At 39.9% G+C, this 18,720-nt stretch overlaps 1 protein-coding gene across 1 annotated transcript in view; it reads right to left on the bottom strand.

Annotated features, from left to right (window-relative positions):
- The window catches only part of HEATR5B (HEAT repeat containing 5B), a 55,933-nt gene extending 37,258 nt beyond the window's left edge, over positions 1-18,675 (bottom strand). The window contains exons 1-16 of the mRNA XM_082299911.1: positions 18,436-18,675; positions 15,772-15,940; positions 15,125-15,336; positions 13,427-13,535; positions 12,336-12,485; positions 11,683-11,854; positions 11,145-11,302; positions 9,933-10,182; positions 8,227-8,382; positions 6,562-6,812; positions 6,004-6,115; positions 4,677-4,829; positions 4,284-4,383; positions 3,795-3,904; positions 2,741-2,904; positions 504-679 (exon numbers count right to left, since the gene is read on the bottom strand). Coding sequence (XP_082156037.1) covers positions 504-679; positions 2,741-2,904; positions 3,795-3,904; positions 4,284-4,383; positions 4,677-4,829; positions 6,004-6,115; positions 6,562-6,812; positions 8,227-8,382; positions 9,933-10,182; positions 11,145-11,302; positions 11,683-11,854; positions 12,336-12,485; positions 13,427-13,535; positions 15,125-15,336; positions 15,772-15,897 — 2,399 coding nt within the window. The 5' untranslated portion in view covers positions 15,898-15,940; positions 18,436-18,675. The remainder of the gene's footprint in view (positions 1-503; positions 680-2,740; positions 2,905-3,794; positions 3,905-4,283; positions 4,384-4,676; positions 4,830-6,003; positions 6,116-6,561; positions 6,813-8,226; positions 8,383-9,932; positions 10,183-11,144; positions 11,303-11,682; positions 11,855-12,335; positions 12,486-13,426; positions 13,536-15,124; positions 15,337-15,771; positions 15,941-18,435) is intronic.
- Between the last annotated feature and the right edge of the window lie 45 nt (positions 18,676-18,720).

Consider the following 18,720-nt stretch of genomic DNA (forward strand, 5'->3'; position numbering starts at 1 on the left):
GTCATGTGCAACACAAAGGAAAATAAGTTGAATTCCATTTCCTCTTTTTCATCATGCGTACAATCCCTTGCTGACTATAAATCAAATGGTCTTACTTGTGGAAGCCAAATTAAATTCAATGGAGGCCCCTGCTGTTTTCAAGGCTGATTTGAAGTTAATTGCAGTGGATACTTTTGCAGGAAATTTTGGTTGCAGAGATATTACTTCTGTTAATGCAGTATGAAAAGAGAAGAAACTAGTTTCCATCTCTGAACACTAATCTTCAAAAGTGATAAAACTGAGGAAATCACTTTATTTCTAAAGTGAGTACATATTCTGGAATCCTGAGGCACAATGAACACCAAATACTTAACTCTGAATTTAAAGACTGTTGGTACCATAGTCAATGCTTATTTCACAAAAACAACCAACCAAACAAGCAAACAAATAAAACCCCCCCAAGGTAACAGTATCCAGAGAAACAAAGCATTAGGTTCTGAAATTGAACACCGATGTCAACTGACCTATGCTTGTAAGAGACATGAGGACAGACCACACCAAAGAGAGCCACAGATGCATCAATGACAGATACTCCTAAAGGAAGGGGACCAGGTACAGCTTCACCAGCGGGGATGCGCAAATAAATAGAAGAGGGATCATGTTCCAGAGCACCACTTCCAGACGCACTGTTTGGCTGAAGCTGCAAAATGCCACACAACATGAATACCTCTGAATATACCTTTGCACATAAAATTTGGAACTAGAGATAACCAAAACACATACGCAGTAGTTAAAACAAAAGAAAAGCTTACAAACACCTGAATACAACTGCAGTATCCCCATGCACACATACTAGTATTTACAGGGTCAGCTGAATTCTGAAGGGTCAAAATCATTAACAGCTGGATAAATACACAAACTATCACTCCTGGTATCAAGAGATGAAAATTAAAAGAAAAGCAGATTAATTCTGGTACTAACAGTAGCTTCTGCATCACTGAATATGAAGCGCCATTTTATAAAAAAAGGTTATCAATTCACTCTCTGAGCATAGAGTTACAATATAGTGTATTAAATGATCAGTTTTGGCTATAATAATGCCCTACAAAGAAAGACTTAGAAACAGTACTAAAATTATTAACTCTCCTATCATCAGAAAAACACTTCCTAACCATCATTCTTTCATGAAACACTATTAAACAATCATCTATTTCTCTGAAGAAAGTTCTGTGCTCCTATGAATTATTTAATTGTGAAGCAAAATTATAGAATCTAGTAGGTCTGTATTCTTCTTAGAAGGTCAGAAAACACAGCAAACATCTGTTGAGACCTCTATCTCACTAAAAAATGAAACATGACTAAGCAGAAGAGAATCATAGAATGACTGAAAGTTAGGGCTTGAATGGATCCTAAAGATCATCTTAGTCCCAATGCTCCCCTGTCGTAGGCAGGGATACCTTCCACTAGAACAGGCTGCTCAAGGCCTTATCCAACCTGGCCTTGAACACTGCCAGAGTTGAGGTATCCACAATCTTCCCCAGCAATCATTTCAGTGTCTCACCACCCTCACAATGAAAAATTTCTTCCTAATATCTAACTTAAATTCCCCCTCTTTCAATTTGTACCTGTTACTCCTTGTCCCATCACTACAGTTCCACATGAGGAGTCCCTCTCTGACTTCCCTGTAGGCCCCCTTCAGATACTGGAAGGTTGCTGTGAGGTGTCGGTGCAACCTTGTCTTCTCCAGGATGAACAGCCCCGACTCTCTCAGTCCGTCTTTGTAAGGGTGGTGCTCCAGTCCTCTTACCAACTTTGTAACCCTCACCTGGACTTGCTTCAACAGTTCCATGTCCTTATATTGGGGATGAAAGAGCAGTGCAGAGGGGCACCACCTTTAACTTGCTGGCCACGCTGCTTTTGATGCAGCCCAGGACTCCATTGGCTTTCTGGGCACTGAGCACACACTGCCAGAACCCTGTGACAGACTACAGATCTCCACTTACCAAGAGAACCACTGTTTTACAGTCAGGAAGTGAAAAAAAAAAAAAGGGCAGGAGGGGGTGAAAAAGCTCTGTAGATTGAAGACTGCACTGGAAGTCTACTATGTCCTCCACAATAAACAAAGGAAGCTTGTAAAACTCTTTTTTGCTTTGACATGCTGATCTTGGCTCAGAAACAGCGTCCCACACCCTTGGTATCAGTCTTGGCTTTTGGATCTGCTCCATCAAACCTTCTGAGAAACCTTCCCATTACTAGATGGCTGTTTGCAGAAGAGGTGTTTTCAGCCAACAACATTGTGTCAACACTTTCAAATGAAACATAAGATTTCATATTACACCTATAAAACCAGTTAAATCTTGTTTTGCTATAACACCATTTGCAATACTGATATTTTGACAGCAGTTTCATTACAAAACAGGTTAAATGGAACCTACATTTCTCCTAGTTCAAAAAAACCTGTATGAGAACAACTGCTAGGCTAGGAAAATTGGCAGACAGGAAGATACGTTGAGTTGGGTTTTTCTTAAAAAGAAATGAGGCTTCTTCCCTAAGCACAACTCTATGACTAGCATCATGCAATTTATATCTCAGTTGTAGGTGGTTTTTAATCAAAACAGTTCCCTGTGGATGGAAGGACTTACATCTAACAAAGCTCTGAAATAAGACTAACAACAAATTATGAAGCTTCACTTTTAGAAGGCTTCCCCACACAGATCACACAGACAGGGCAGATAATTCATTCTTCTAGTTTTTTTATTACCTGATCTTCAATTGACTTATGATCTGTTTCCTGCAGCCAAGAGCCAAGCAGAACACTATCATCATAATGACAAAGAGACCTTAGGAGTGATGTGGTTGTATTAGCAGAGTTGTCAGTCAAAGTAAATTCTGCTACCAGCTCTCGAAGCAGCGCATTAAATGATCCTAAAAAGACAGGCATTAGAAAGAATCATCACTGCTTCTTAGCCAAAACATTTCAGTTAGTGATCAGAAGTCATAAATGTACCATTACTTCAATTTTACAGGTAGAAGAGAAGTAAACCTGACAACACTAGAGTTGAGAGCAAGGCTACAAATGAACTGTAGCCTCCCAATTCCCAAATCATGGATACCCAAATACTCAAAGAACAGGTAACGTTGAAAACCGCTGGAGGTCATCTAGTCCCACCTCCTGCTCAAGCAGCGTTCACTAGGGCACATTACTCAGAATTGTGTCCTGTTTTAAACAATAGATTGGGCCACCCCTTATGGGATGACAATCCAGATTTAGAAAAAAACCTGCTCATCCACATGATCATGTAAACAATGATTTAACAAAAAAACTCAAACCCAAGAAGTTAATCTGTCAGACCACGTGACAGTGCCTGGCAATACTAATAGCAGATCTGTGTAACAGATCAAATCAGGTTTAAAAAAGAAAACCACACCAACCAACCAAAAAAACCCCACTGTAACCACAACTAAGCCTTCATTGCCACATCTATCTTTTCAGTACACTAAGAAATAAAGCTCTCTATCTTTTAAGTAACAGTGACTTAAAACACCACTATTTGATCTCAGACCATGATCTCCGTATCTCTCAATCCTATAAACGGGACTATAACTTCTATACTCTATTACTCTATGAATGCTTTGCAATACTCCTACTCTGTAGTTATACTGTCAAGACGACATACAGAAGATGAGGAATATAGTACAAAATTCTTGGAGATTCCTAGAACTGTGTTTTGATTCTTACAGCTGATTCAAAGATAAGCATCACAAGTACTAAGTAGAATTTTTACTTTAACAGAAACTGTTAAAAATTTATGTACCTTCATATGTCTTCGGAGGCAACAAAGCCAATATATCATAAAGTCTTAAACGAACCATAGCTGCACTAGCTTTGAGATGAGCTCCATGGGCTTTAATTACTGATGGAATGCTATAGAATTAAAAATGAAAAAGAGAAACCAGAAATGCTGCAGTTACTGAAAAGAGTATTTTCAGATTTCTTTTCACAAGATGTAACTCTAGGCAAGTCAAGAAAACAGTGTTCAGAGAACTACTCTGAATAACATTATTCAATTAACAATACATTTTAAGAAGTAATTGTACCGAGAAAACTTTTATTAAAAACCCAACAAACCCACAACATACTCTGCCATAAATCCGTGGCATGCACCTCCTCAGAAGTCCTATTTTAATTACAAGTGGGGCAGGGGGAAGGGGCAGACACCAAACCACAAAACCCAACTCCAAATTAGTTCTAGGATTTCAAGGAAAAGACAAAAGTGAATAAAGAGCAAAAACTGCCTACTTACTGTGACATCATTGTCATGGCACATTCTATGGGTGTCATCAGTTTCCTGATCACATCTTCAGTAAGGAGCTCAGGGCAGTGAGCAACAAAGCTTCTCATAGCTAATAACAAAACAATTTAAATTAAATTTTCACTGAAACAAACAAATACAAAACATAAACAAGACACAAATTCTAAGAGAATATCAAAAGAGCAGCAACTAAAAATGTTTACTCAAAGAGTGTGTGATATGTCCATAAAACTGTATGTCAAAACCAGGACATTTTGATGAAATTCTGACACATTTTACTCATTTTCGAAGGAAGATGGGAAGTTACAGGAGTTCTCTGTACAATACTTGGGATCACATTTTGGTTTACTGTGCAGGTGTAATCTCAAAGTCTGAATTTCTTACCACACAGAGCTCCAGCACGGCCTTCCAGTGTTACTTGCCAGGTGAAAGAATCTCCTCTTGCCTTCTCTGCTTCCAGCTCCTTCAGAGAACGTGGAAACACGTTTCGCCATAGCAGCAACATCTTAGGCAGATGATACCGAACAACAGAAGGACCTATGCAAAAAAATAAAGTGACAGTATAATAAAAATGTGTATTTAAGTGTGAAAATTCTGCTGGGAAGGCTTTTGCTCTTCAAACTTTTTGCCCTACTTGGAACAATGAAAACCAAATGAAATTCTTTCTTACTCCTAGGTTGAAAGTGTGGCAAATACCTAGTATGCATCATATCTGCTTGTTGGTATCAGTACTAAAAATAGGAAATAGGCTATCCTACATACTGTCATGTCATATAGAACTACGGTCAACTGTCTTTTCACTCTATTTTTATTCTGACTTCTAATTTTTTTATATTAATTTTGAAAGCAGGTTCTTTAGCCTACTCTAGCCTGTCCATAAAATAAGTAGAAAAATAACTGATAGTTATTGATTGTGTAAGCTAGTTTACAGTCAAGCTTCTCTGAAAAAGATCCAGTGCAATTACATTAAAAATACATTGGCCGACAACCAAAATAGGAATACACTGTTAGAAAAACACAGCGATAAACTGGTAAAAGAGAGACAGTTTAGAGAAATGAGATGAAACACAAAATAATATTTGATGAGAGATCAAAATACTGCAAAATGAATCAGAACTTTATCACATTTTTCAGTATGAAAAAACTCAAAAACAAAACAGAAAAGAACACTATTGCTGCAAAATTCAGGAGTATACTTACAACCTCTCAAAATGCAGCTTCTGATACTTCTGTTGTGGCAAATACAAACACAAGGCTGGCTTTTTTCAAAGACAACTGAAGGGCTTTTAAACTGACTACACTTCTAATCAGTGCTGCTGCCTACCTAGAGACACACATGCAACTTGTTGGAATGCTCACTATGTTTCATTTACCGTCCATTTCTTCTGCACCACAGTATTAAGGAAGGAAGAGTATGGGCAATTTTGCCCTTTCAGAGAATGACTAAAGGCTGGGTTTCTAAAAACAGAACAGAAATTTTTTTTAGGTATGACGCCTTCTACCGTATTTCAGCTTAGATAAGCACTAATGTATCACTTCTCCCCAGCACAACGGGGCTGAAGTAAGTGCACTAACACTCTGCTTCCCCTGTATAAACACTCTTGTGATAGATAATGAGTTCATTGTGTGTAAAGACCATTTGGCAGAGTGGATAATCAGAAGTGTTGGACAAGCTTTAAAATAAAAGAAAAAGCAAACCATTTTTACAAACCTAAAGTCATAAGTGCTCCAAGTAAAAGCCATCCAGCTTGAGTCCGCTGCAAGGAGAGCCTGCTGTTCTGCGCCGCAGTTCGTAACAGATCCTCAGCAATACTGACCACCATCTGCACCAAGGGCAAAACACAGGGGGTTTTAAAAACATAAATGGAGCCACTTCTGCTTGTTCACTCTTACAGACTAAAGGTGTTCTCAAATCATTTAAATTGACCTTCCATAAAGAATAAATGCAGATTACATTTCATGCTGATAAGTACTGTTTTTCATATGATAACACAGCCAGTAATATTCTCTTCAGCAATTATTTCAGCAATTTTTCAATATTTCAATTTCTCTTCAGCAAATTTGAAAGAGAAAGAGAGGAAAAATGCTGTTAAATATTGCAACTGAGATACTAAAAGCATGTGCTCTGGCCACTACTCTCGCACATGGCACAAGCTCAACTTCAATAATGCTTTAACTCATTAGCATGCCAGCCACTTTGCAAAGCTATTACTTGTAGATGAAAAGGTATCTTTTAGTACACTCACAGATGAAACACTCATTATCTCACCTTTCCTTTGGCATGAGGAATGCCTAGAGGACACTGATGCACACCACCTAACAAAGCTGCCATTGCAAAACTGTAGCCACTAACAGCTTCAGGGGAGGTCTTCAGATTGTTGAGTCTTTCTGCACATCTATCTAAAAATGGAGTCAACTGAAAGGGCAATGCCACAGCTACACACCGCAAGCACCAGGCAGCAGCCAGTCGAGCGGCCATGCTGGGATGAAGAAGAACTGAAGTTACTGTCTCCAACAGACCTGCAGAAAGAAGAGTTCACAGTCTTTAACTTATGAGGCACTTCTTAATATACGTATGCTTTTTAATATACATAGACAAGTAAACTGATTCAATACTACACAGCCAATGTGGAAGTTAAGAAAGTCAGAATTAAAGTACTTGTATTTGCTGACTTTGCCTTTTCCTTTAAGGAAAGACAATAGTTGTTACTAGCATTATGCTGCTCCCCATCTGGTTTTGTCAGCAAAGCTGGAGCTGTCAGAGCCACAGCGCTGACTCCTACTACTTGACCACTGAAAAGAGGCAGCAGTGCTATGTAAGAGAACAGGCACTGGATGAGATGATTCCCAAAATGTTTTACAGATTGCCAGTAACAGAGGAACAATAACACTGATCTTTGGGTTTGTCTCACATTGTAGCCAAGCACATGCTGTAGATATCACTGACTGCTGTACTCTGCTTTTGACATGGTGCTGCCTCCCCTCCAGCAAGTTTACATCCTTCTACACTCTCCAAACTTCTGTGCCTACCTAATCCCACTTTCTAACTGCACCCTTCAGTCCAATCTGTCTCCACACTTTCTTTAGTCCTGATCTTGGCAAACTTCTACTTCAAAGCCCCCACTGCTGCTTGTTTTCTCTGGAGCTACTGAACAACTTCTACCTGCTGAGTTCACAGCAGCTAGCAGAAATAATACCGAGATACAGTCCCCTCTGTTCTTATGGGACACAGCTGCCAGAAGGAATAAATATGAGCACAGTCTTCTCCACTCCAAAGCTGGCATAAAATCAGTATGGGAAGAATGTCCCATGCAACAAGACAACAATCTCTATGATGGAATGTCTAAAGGAGCTTGCACTTCCAGTGGAAAAAACAGGCATCCACAAACTCGAAAAATGCAAAGCTGTAACACTACAGAATAAATGTGGATTCAGATACTGAAACGAACAAGAAGAAAATCCCACACAAACCCTAGTCAACTTCAGCCAAAGAACTACCTCTTTTAAGGTGGCCTACCAACAGCTTCATCTTGAAAAAATACTTTTGCCTCCCCACAGAAATTTGGTATTTAAAGGCAACAGTTTTTCAGGAGCAAATATTTCAGACCTTACATAGCAAAACAATGTATTTCCTATAAAACCATTATTGTAAACAAACCAATACTAAAAATTACCACTTTACTCACCCTAAGAGAGAGCTTTAGACAGACTCCAATCAAAACAGCTGTTTTAAGACTTTGTCCAACTAGAACTAAAGTTAGGGTACTAGACACAATGACCTGGACAAATGTAGCTGTCTGGAGTACTACAGGAAGTACCAATTTCATAGATATATTTCTTACATATTATTCATTTATTATTTAACTAGATTTAATGATATTTCATATTCATTGCTCAAATGCCTCAATTAACCTCTTTCAATTTATCTGCATACCAATAGAGGGTTCTTGAATAAGAGGAGATGCAGTGGCATTCAGACTCTGAACCAGACTACCCAGTTCCTGGAGGGCACACACCATTACGTGCTGGCTTGCAGCTACATCAGCAGCTCCTGATTTATTTTCACTGTTAGCATCATTCACTACTGCCTCTGCAAAAAAAGAAAAGAGTGTCTTGGTTAACTACCATTTGAATCACACCTGAGTACTCACAGGAGTGAAACTGACAGTTTCATTTTGACATCAATCCTACATTAAAACAAAAGCACAAGTCTGGTCATAGTGAGAACTCACAAAGCAAACATGCTCTGCAGGGAAGGAGTTTTATAGCTATCAGCCAAACCCAGTTGTCCAAAGACCATAAAAAACAGATGCCCAGCAGTTACTACAGATAGCAGAGCACTAAGAGGTAGGATAAACAATGTAACACAGTAAAAGCACTTACACAAAACACACAAGCTGTATCTGTGTATCTATGCATAGTAATGAAATACACAATCTTGACATATCTAGGTTTTGCATAAAAATTTGCATGCATATATTTTCAGTGAAACTAAAAAAGAGACCTTTAGTAAAAAATTAATCATAATCTCTAATCATATCAGAGTTATCCAATTGAGTTCCTTAACCCCACTGTATGTTCTCCTACACAATATCCCAGAAGCAGCAACTGTCTCTTCAAAAAGGGACTTCAGTATCAGCTTAATGTTTGTGTGTCTACTGCAGAACAAATTTAGAAAAAGGTCTGCTGTACATAAAGGGAAGCAATTACTACCAAGTAAAGACCCTTCCCATTTTTCATCAAATTCATGAGAAATCCTCAAAATAATGAAAGTTCTTCAAACTGTCCAAATACACAGTTGAATTTCCTGCAACTTTGACAAGGTGGAAGGAAGAGTAATTTCTGCAACTGTTTCCTCTCAGACACAGCATTTTCAATAGACTTGTTTTCCTGGAAGTAATACTTATAGTAATCAGAAACCTTTTAAAGTTCCATGCCTACCCCATCAAAAAATAGCTATGAGAAGAACCTGCAAAAGTTTCTAAATCAATTTCATTTCCATATGTTAAACATTGTTTTAAATTCAAATTACATGGTAGTAGAAAATAAAGATATGTTTGGCAAATAAAGAGACGTGTATTTCCAATTTACTCTTTAAATCTCCAGCTTGAGCTAATTCCTTTCATAAGAAACAGATGCCAAGAGAGTTTTGTTAGGCCTCTTAGTGATTACATATTCTGCAAAGTTTTGCAGAGGGGTCATATTTTTCTTCTCTAATTCCAGTCTTCCAATTACATCATTTTTGTCACAAAATCCAATTGGATATTAGTAGGGATATTAGCGGGGGAGACACAAGGACCTACAATATCTTAACCTACAGGACTTCCTACACTGTTAGTAAAGAACTCTGCATGACTTTCAATACAACCTATCCCAAGAGAGATGGCAAATGCATAGTTTTCTTCTCCACTTCCATTCTAGGCTTTTGACATTGCATTTGCTATCTGGGATAACAAGCCAGTGTCATACAATCACTTTTCAAGCAGAACTTAACCTTTGAACATTTGAAAAAGAAAGCAGATGAACTATCATTTCCCATAAGAACGAAATTACTCCTCACAGTAGAAGAAAGCTGAAAAATGGCTCAGTAAAATGACAGTAACTTTCAACTGGTCTTGAATGAAGAAAAATGGTTCTCACCCACTGCCTTCATTTGTTTACCAATGGCTTGACATATTTCTTTGGCAGCTGCAATCTGTGCTTTCTCCCCCAGTAAGCTGCCCACAGTTGCTCTCAGGATAAAGGACACACATCTTCGAGAGTAAACAGCCTCCACATGAGTCTGAGTTGCACGAGGATGGGAGACCAGATCAAGTACATGGGACAAAAACGTAGCAAAGTTGCGCTCCAGCCACTGCCCTCCTAATGTTGTAACAAAGACAACGTAGGCCTGCAAATTCAGAAGTCACACAGCAACCCGATTAAAACAGAAACAAAAGACTGTGTGAGACTGCAGCCAGACTCAAGCATAATGCACTAGAGTATCAATACCAGTTAGCAATGAGCAACCCCAATGAGGTTACTCAGCATGCATCAATTCAGTATCCAGATCTTTGCTGCTGAACTCAACTTTTTTCAGTACCAAGAGTAGCCCCTGTGATGCACAAAATACTCTTCGGATGACAGCAAAAAAAAACCCAGTTCATTGCTTTAAATGTGCCTCTTTCTGAAAATTTAAGAATACCATGTAAATAAAAGCAGCAACACCAGTGTGTTCCAGTTCACAATGAAAACCTGGCACATTCACCAAGTTCACCTGAAAAAGGCTGAGAAAAAATAGTGTTTCAAAAAATAACCTATGATCAAAGAATCTGAATTCTGGGAAGTTACTGTAGCATATTAAAATACACATCAGAGTGAGAATGTCTGAATTTGAAGAGATGCTGCCACCACCTCTCTCTCTCAGACAAGAGGAGCTTCCACATTCATCAGATTTCACCTATTCATGAGAGATATATGGAAAGAAGGAACATAGTTTAACTAATCAGAGCTGCAGCTGAGAAGGGGGCCACAAAAACATAACAGAACATCCTCTCTAAAAAGAAACTAAATTTAAAAAGGGAACTGAAGTCTTTAACATACTAAGTTTTCAAATATTTTTGCAAGTTAATCTCACCTAATATACTCTGACCAAATAAGTTTTCCTTGGCTCATATTTTAATCTATTGTTACTGCATATCAATAATAAAAGTAGATAGGTGAATGATACCTCATGGACATCTCATGAAACAGAAGAGTCAAATTAGACCTGTAAGTCAACTTGTACAGAAATACAGAACAGAAATGTGTCTTTTTCCTACTAAAAAAGGTTACAATTATGATAAATTTTACTTCATTAAAAAAATGACAAACCTGGGTAACACCAACTCGCACTTCCCTATTGACAGATCCTCCTACTTTTAACATCTCTCCACCACTCTTCAGGAAACCAGATCCTCCTCGCAGAAATCCTGTGGCCATGAGCTCCAAGACCTCCTCAAGTGTGGCTCTCTTCACATTTTGCCGCATCACTTTTTCAAAAAGAAACGTAATAATTTGTTCCCAAAGTTCCAACCAACACAAACAACGATCTTGAAATCAGACTTATTAATTCAAAACTGTCATGCAAAAATAAATCTACCCAATATTTCAGAAAAATATTTACTTGCATGCTTAAAAAATAAGCCACTTCTCCCAATTGATTTTTGATAGCTTGCTCTGTCTTTTCTTTGTATGACTACAACAGAGATTCTGCACTCCTTTTAGCTTATTGTTTGTAAAAACAAACAATCCATCTACAAGCTTCCATCTCCTGGAACAACAGGGTGCCATGCAACACTGTCATGTAACATGGTACTGAAGGTGCAACCAAGTCTGCCAACTTAGACACGGAATCCAGAAGGGCTCGTACCTGTTGCTTGTTTTGGTATCAGTGCTGTAGCCATGACTGTCCCCAAAAGCTTTGATACTGCAACTCGCACACCATAGTTGGAGTTTTCCAGAGCCTTAAAGCACAGCGTTGCAACATTCTCTAGTTCAGCTGTCCACATAAACACCGCTTCATTCTGTAATTCCAGCAGACACTGTAGGAAAAATAGACTTACTAAGCACCAGGAGACCAGTCTTACATCTTATCTAAATATCAGAATGCAATCATCAGGTTTATTCAGCAAATATTTTAATATGAAAATTTTAAGAATTAATTTACACACACTCTCCACACGCCAACTATCTTAGCAGAGTAAACAATCAGAAGAGTCATGGAACAGGCTAATACATAAATTAAAAAATTAAAAGAAAGCTCAACACAAGAACCATGTTACCAAAAACCTCTCCCACTGAGGTTCACAGATAATATATTCTATCTCATATTTGTTTATTAAGTAGGGAATACAGTACCTGTGAAATAAGTCAAATATCTGAGCCTGCAGTGTAAACTAGGAAGGGCTTACCTTGTACAATTAATTATCCAATTTCCCTTCCCAAACAACAGGTCCCAGCTCAACTGCAGGTACTCCCCAGTCACAGCACAAGAATTTCTATGACTGGTGAGAAGACACCCACCTTAGCCACCGCACACCGTACAGCCATAGACCTGTCTGTCAGCAGAGACCGGGCATTCTTATAAATATCACGGTGACAAGAAGCTGCTGCTCCTCCAAGTCCATTGAGGACTTTCTGCAAACTCATCAGAATTTCACTGCGGCCCTGAGACTGCACACACACAAAAACAGTTATGCAAAAATCTGGACACAGCAGTTACTTTAAGAACCAGGTGTGTACTTTTGCATTTTCCTGCTTGTATGCAGGAATGTTTCTGCAAACATTGAAAACAAAGGCATATATAATGGATATGTAGTTGATTTTAAATAGAAGTAAGCACTACACACAGCTTTACCTGAAGTCCCTCAGTTGTCACATAAATTGAGCCCAGGCAACCCAACAAACTGGCTTTAGGTAAAATGCCCCTGCACTGCCCCACTATTTATCAACTGCAAATTCAGAGGAAAAAAGAAAGAGCAGCTGATAGGAGAGAATGGGAAGCCCAAGTAAGTTAGCAGCTTCATGCTGTACCTGCACACAGGCAGGTACTTACAATCTGAGAGCACACACACACACAAACAAATAAATAAATAATCACACAGGTACAACAACACAGCTGAAGAAAACAGCTGCCACCACAAGATCCACACAACCAGATTTCCAACTTGTCCCAACAGAGCTATTTGCATAAAACCAGACCCACTGACAGCCCAGGATACATTCTCTCGATATTATGACACACTCTCTCTCTTTACAGGCCACAATGTGTTCTGCTCACATGCAGAGTAACAACTTCTCTGCAAAATTTAAGTATTCATTATTACTTTTTAACAACTGAATGTTTACTCAGAGTACATGGGCATAAATCCTAACACAGTAGTTAGAAATTACAGATACGGTCATTTTTGAATTTTAATTACGATGCCACTAGGAAGCAACTATTACAATATTCATACAATAAAGTCTAAACTCTCTGCAGTAGACTTGAAACTAGCTAGGCAAGTGATCTACAGCCTTCAATGCAGAAGAAAAACAATCCAGGATATTTGGCAAACAGGAAACAGGTTTCAGTTTAAATGGAATTAAGACCACATAAATAAACTGAAACTTACCTCTGCACTTTTCAGAGACTTTAATAGATTATTCACAGTTTCTGGAAAAGAACTACCCAGCATTCTGCCCATTTTTTCATAAAACGCTCCAACACATGCCACAGCAGCCCTATGAGGAAACAGAGATAAAGAGTACACATACTATTATATCATCTAAATGAAAACAAATAGTTAAACAGAAATATCTGTTTCAATCAACATTGATGAATAAAACTCTATCTGCTATCCACTACTTATACTGGCTGTTCAACACGGCGCATTTAAATAATTTTTTTGTTTACCAAACAAAAGTAACAGAAAAGTTACCAGCTTTTAGGAATACAAATGTATTTGAAAGAGTATTTATCACTACAGGATCTACACATAGAGTGAAAAATTCTGGAGAAAACAAGATGAGCTGAAATCTCAGCAAAATTTGGGTTTAGTGTTTCAATAAGCTGTCTCTTTTCCAAGCACCTGCAAGAAAAACCATACCTTGCAATATATCCTGACACATTTTTGTAGATACCGAATTATGGGGTTTTTTCAAGACTAAGAACTTAAAATGCAGAAATTATTGCATAACACAAGAAAATTTACAGGCACTTTAAAATGTCTGGATCCATAAGCAGTTATTTACATGTTTTTCTTGCCCTGCCATTTGAGCTCAGAAATATTTAATTTACACCATATTGCAGTTACATACAGAAATTGTTCCAGGACAGTCACAAAAGCAGTCCCTGAAAACATGCACTTTTTCAACACAAAGGAATGAGGCTTCTTTAAAATCGGGAATTGCTGGCTAAATAGCATTTTAGTAAAGTTATGTCACAAACTCATTACAGCCTCCCCCTTAAGGGGCATGTGTGCATTAAAAAACCTTCTGGACTATGAGTTGGGTAGCATAAATTTCAGAGCATACTATAGTAGAAAACCCTTCTCACTTATAAAAGCTCTTCACAGAGGTGAACAAGAGCTAGAAATGGGACAGTATTTGCCCAAACAGTGACTATTTCAGATTTTACTGTTAAATCCTATTGTTGTCATAATATCTGAAGGCAAAACCAAATTAGGGTTCACTAGACACCATGAACATATGAAGCAGTCCATGGGAAAGTACCAAAAACAGTTTCAGTGGAAGTTGTTTGTAGCATTAACCAAACTCCTACCAATATCACTAAAGACAGGCTGGATCATACATACATGTACACACATATTCATGTACAGAGACTCTCCTTGAGAAACCTGTGCAGCTCACCATGGTAGAGGAATAGAAAAGGCAATGTTTGAATGGGGAAAAAACTTGAATATTTGGTTACAATTCTCTAGGCATAGATAATGCTCTGGTTTGACAATCTGCAGGTTCCACCTTAAATGGGTACCTGAGCACAGTCAGCAGTAATTCCACTGGTGGAATGTCTTCATTGACTGTTATCCTCTCCATGCCATAAGCATGTGAAGAGTCATACCATAGTGCCTGGCCCAGAGAAAAACGCTTCACTTTCAGATAGCCACATATGTGTCACCTTTGAGTCCTGCCTGCACAGTCTCAGTCGAGAGCTTTTCTCTGGTGTCTATATCAAGAATTATGCAAACTCCAAACAAGTACACAAAATATAAGCAAACATAGCAAGCACACATATAGGCAGAATCTTCTGTAATATGCAGGACCACTTGGCTTAAAAATCATTCCCCTTTCCCCAATAATATTGAACATACAGTTTTGTGGGCAGGTAGGCTGCAGTGTCATCTTTGCTCTTGATGATGTCATTACACTTGTCAAGTGTCTGGAAGACAGTAAATGTATCTCCAATGCTGTAGAGAGCAGCAAGATTTTTTGCAAGTAGCTTCCGTGTGGGCGGCCCAGGGGAACTGCTGATGAGTCCTGTTAGCTGTTCTACAAGTTTCTTCTGTTTTTCCTTGACATCTGTCTGTTAACAGACCAAAAATAAATAAGAAAAGTAGTTTAATCCTCTGTGTTGCCTCTAAGACTCAGAAGAATCTACAAGAAATGGAAGTAAACCTTATACCACTCCCAATTGTATGTAACTCAGCAAATTGCTTGTCTCAGAGAGATCTGAGATACATTGAACAATAACAGAGACAGATGCTAAATTCTCAGAATTAGCTGCTATCCTATTTAATTTTTACATTTTAAAAATACTTACTAGCTGCCTACTAACTGCCTACAATTAAACACTAAAATCTACAAATTAGCACAGAGGCTCTTCAGGCTGAATCTGAAACCATACAGCTACCATCTGGCCATTACCTGTCAACTTTCTCTGGCATGAAATTAATACAAATGCTTTTTTAAAGAAAGCTTCTTTAGAAGGAAGAGGGAGAGGAAAACCCCATAAAATTACCTTGTTGGCAGCTACCAGCACTTTATCCAAAAATCTCAACCACTCAAAGATAAAGACTGGTCTCTTCGCTTCTGTGATTTGAGCTAATGCTTCCTCGTTCAGTAACAAACTATGAGCCAGCTCCATAATGGGTTAAATTCCAGTTTTATTGCAAATTTGTGTAGAAACTCTAAAATAAAAATGTAAATATTAGTATAAAGTATTGTACATCAGTACAAAGCTTTGAAAACCAAATTAAAATATTCAGCTTGCTTAGTCTTGTCTTAGCTAAGTAATCCCACATAAAAGCTACTCATATTTACAAACTGAGTACATTTATTAGTATTTCAGGAAGCTGTTAATTGCAAAAAGAGCACCTACAGGCAATTTCAGGGTACAAACTCTTCACCAAGAAACATATACTGAAATCCCTGTTCAAAGAAGGTAAAGGAATCATCATCTCACTGTCTCCTCTTACAAGAAAAAGGCCGTCACAAATCAAGACCCTTGAGCACACTCCCAAAGCTGGGTATGGACCTGGCCCCCTGCTCAACACCCTTCAAAAGACAAGCTGAGAAGATGAGCCTACCACAAGTAGGAATTTCCAGCCCACGCAAGTTTGAGAGACGCAGGAACAGTGATAGGATTTGGCATCACTGACCTAAGATTTCCCAGATGTCACTAGTCTTGCTTTAAGTGCTGGACAAATAAGCCCTCTGAAATCCAGCAAGCCTTAGGTGTGACAGCCTAGAACACAAGCAGCAGCCAAATGACTGCAGGTTTCCCCAGCAGGCAAAATCCTGCAGATGGAACACTGGAGATCCTGCTCAAACAGTCAGTGCAGGCTGGCATCAAAGCACTACCAAAAGCACACCATCAGCATAAACTAACACTCTGCCAACTTCATCTTAGCAAACCACCTGGAAAAAAGTGTAGCTGTTCAATGCAGAGCTGACAGAAGAAAAAAATCCACAAGAATTACCTAAAATCACAACAGTAAGTCAACCATCTTCAGCAAAAAGAAACCCAAAAAGCAGAAAAACAACCCAACCCCAAAACCTGAATGCAGTGATGCTGAAACTAGGATCTCAGGCAAAACAGAGAAAGCAACACAACTAAGGAGCATTATGTAAGACATCAGCTTTCAACAGACATCATCTTTTGACAGCTGCACTGCTCCACTTGTGCTCTCAAGAGCTCACAGCTGCTTCCTCATTCATGGTCAAAATCAACAAATTCTTAAAGTCAAATGAAGTGACTTAAATTGATTTTTTTAAGCAGTCCCCAAATGAGACATTAGTAAGAGTGACATATTAATACTGTATTATGGTTCTAAATCCACCTTAATGATTTGGTGCTGATGAAACTCAAACATCAAAATGTCTTTAATGTTAAGGTTGTTGCCTGCACTTCAGGACTTTGCATATTTTTCACTGCATACTGGTCCAGTGACAGATCAGCAAAGGTGGAAGAGCCACATATGGAAGCACAGCCCTCCCTAACTCCTCCAAAGGCATTTTCTGTCTTTTTCTTTTTTTTCACATTTATAAAGAGCTGAGAAGGCATTGCCTCTCAGTAACTCAGACACATCACCTCAAAACACCTTTACATGAGAGCAGAGAGAGACTCAATGAATGATGGCACTATGATTCTTTGGATATCATCCCAGAGATCTGCACTGCTTGTCACACCCACGCAGCACATAAGTACCATAAGTACTGTTGGACAGCACAGCTCATTACTTTCCCTCCCCAAATAAAAGGTTGCATTTGCCCCTGGCCATAAGAGCCATGAACACCTTATGCACTTTACCCACACTCCCGTACCTCTTCATCTAAAATGTGGGAAACACAAGCTCTAAGCAACCAAACCTGCACATACATTCAGCTGTGCTGATGAAGCACAAGGAACCAGACACAAGAACAATTACACAAATTTTCAGCTAACTGAAGATTCAGTCTAACACAGAGCTACCTACATAGACAATCCAAAGCTCACTTACACTGGCCAAAGGTTTGCTCCAAAAAACAGTGAAAAGCCTAACGAGTTCTACCGATTCTGGCAAGTAAGGACTGGGTCTTGCTGTGCATCTTACAAGAAATGCATACACTGTGATCGCCCACAGGATGCAGAGCCAAAGTGGACCAAAGTCAGCCAGCAGCCAGTGAGGTATGTTGGAGCATTATAGAGATAAGAAAACGTTCAGATGAACTAAAATTCCTTTCTATTCCCCAGCTGTTTTCCCATGCCTAAATCAACTATCTGCATCTTCATCACGCGTACACTTCAGTGGAGTGTGACAGCCGAGAAACAGGCAAGTTTAGGCGAAGTGACACACTTCGGAAGGACTCCATCAGGTGAAAAGGTTTCCGTGCCTGGGTGCTCCTACCTGTATCGGCTACTTTAATACGCTGTAGCAGCTCTCAGGGCATCATGCCTGGTCCTGAAAACCCCTCAGGAGGTAATGCCGCGGTGCAGCGCCAGCCGTAAGGGCACGACGTTCATGCAATGATGCTGAGGAGACGACACCGAGCGCACGGTGCCCGCTGCCTTCCAAGCACGCAGCCCCGCACGCACAGGCGCACACCGACCCGCGCACGCCGCCAACGCCGAGGGGAAGCGCGGACCCTGCGGCCCGCTCCGCCGCAGACCCCGGGCCGCACCGGGCCGCTTACGGTCACTTACGCTCCTCCCGTGCGGCGGTCGCGTCCCGCCAGCTCCGGGCTGCACCAGCCGCGACACCGCGGCCCCGGGGGCCGGTCACGGACACGGACAGGTGTGGGTGCGCTGCGCCTCGCTCGCCCCCGGCCGCGGCACCATTACCGGCGGGTTCGGCCGCTTCAGCCCCCGCCGTGCCCAGGTCCGGCGGGCGTGGAGAGCTGACACCAGCGGCTTTGCCCCAAGCCCGGCCCCGCCGCAGCCCGGCAGCGCGGAGGCACCCGCGGCCGCGCAGCAGGAAGCGGCAGGGGC

The sequence above is a fragment of the Coloeus monedula genome, assembly GCF_965178545.1.
Source record: "Coloeus monedula genome assembly, chromosome: 2".
NCBI classification, from domain to species: Eukaryota; Metazoa; Chordata; class Aves; order Passeriformes; family Corvidae; genus Coloeus; species Coloeus monedula.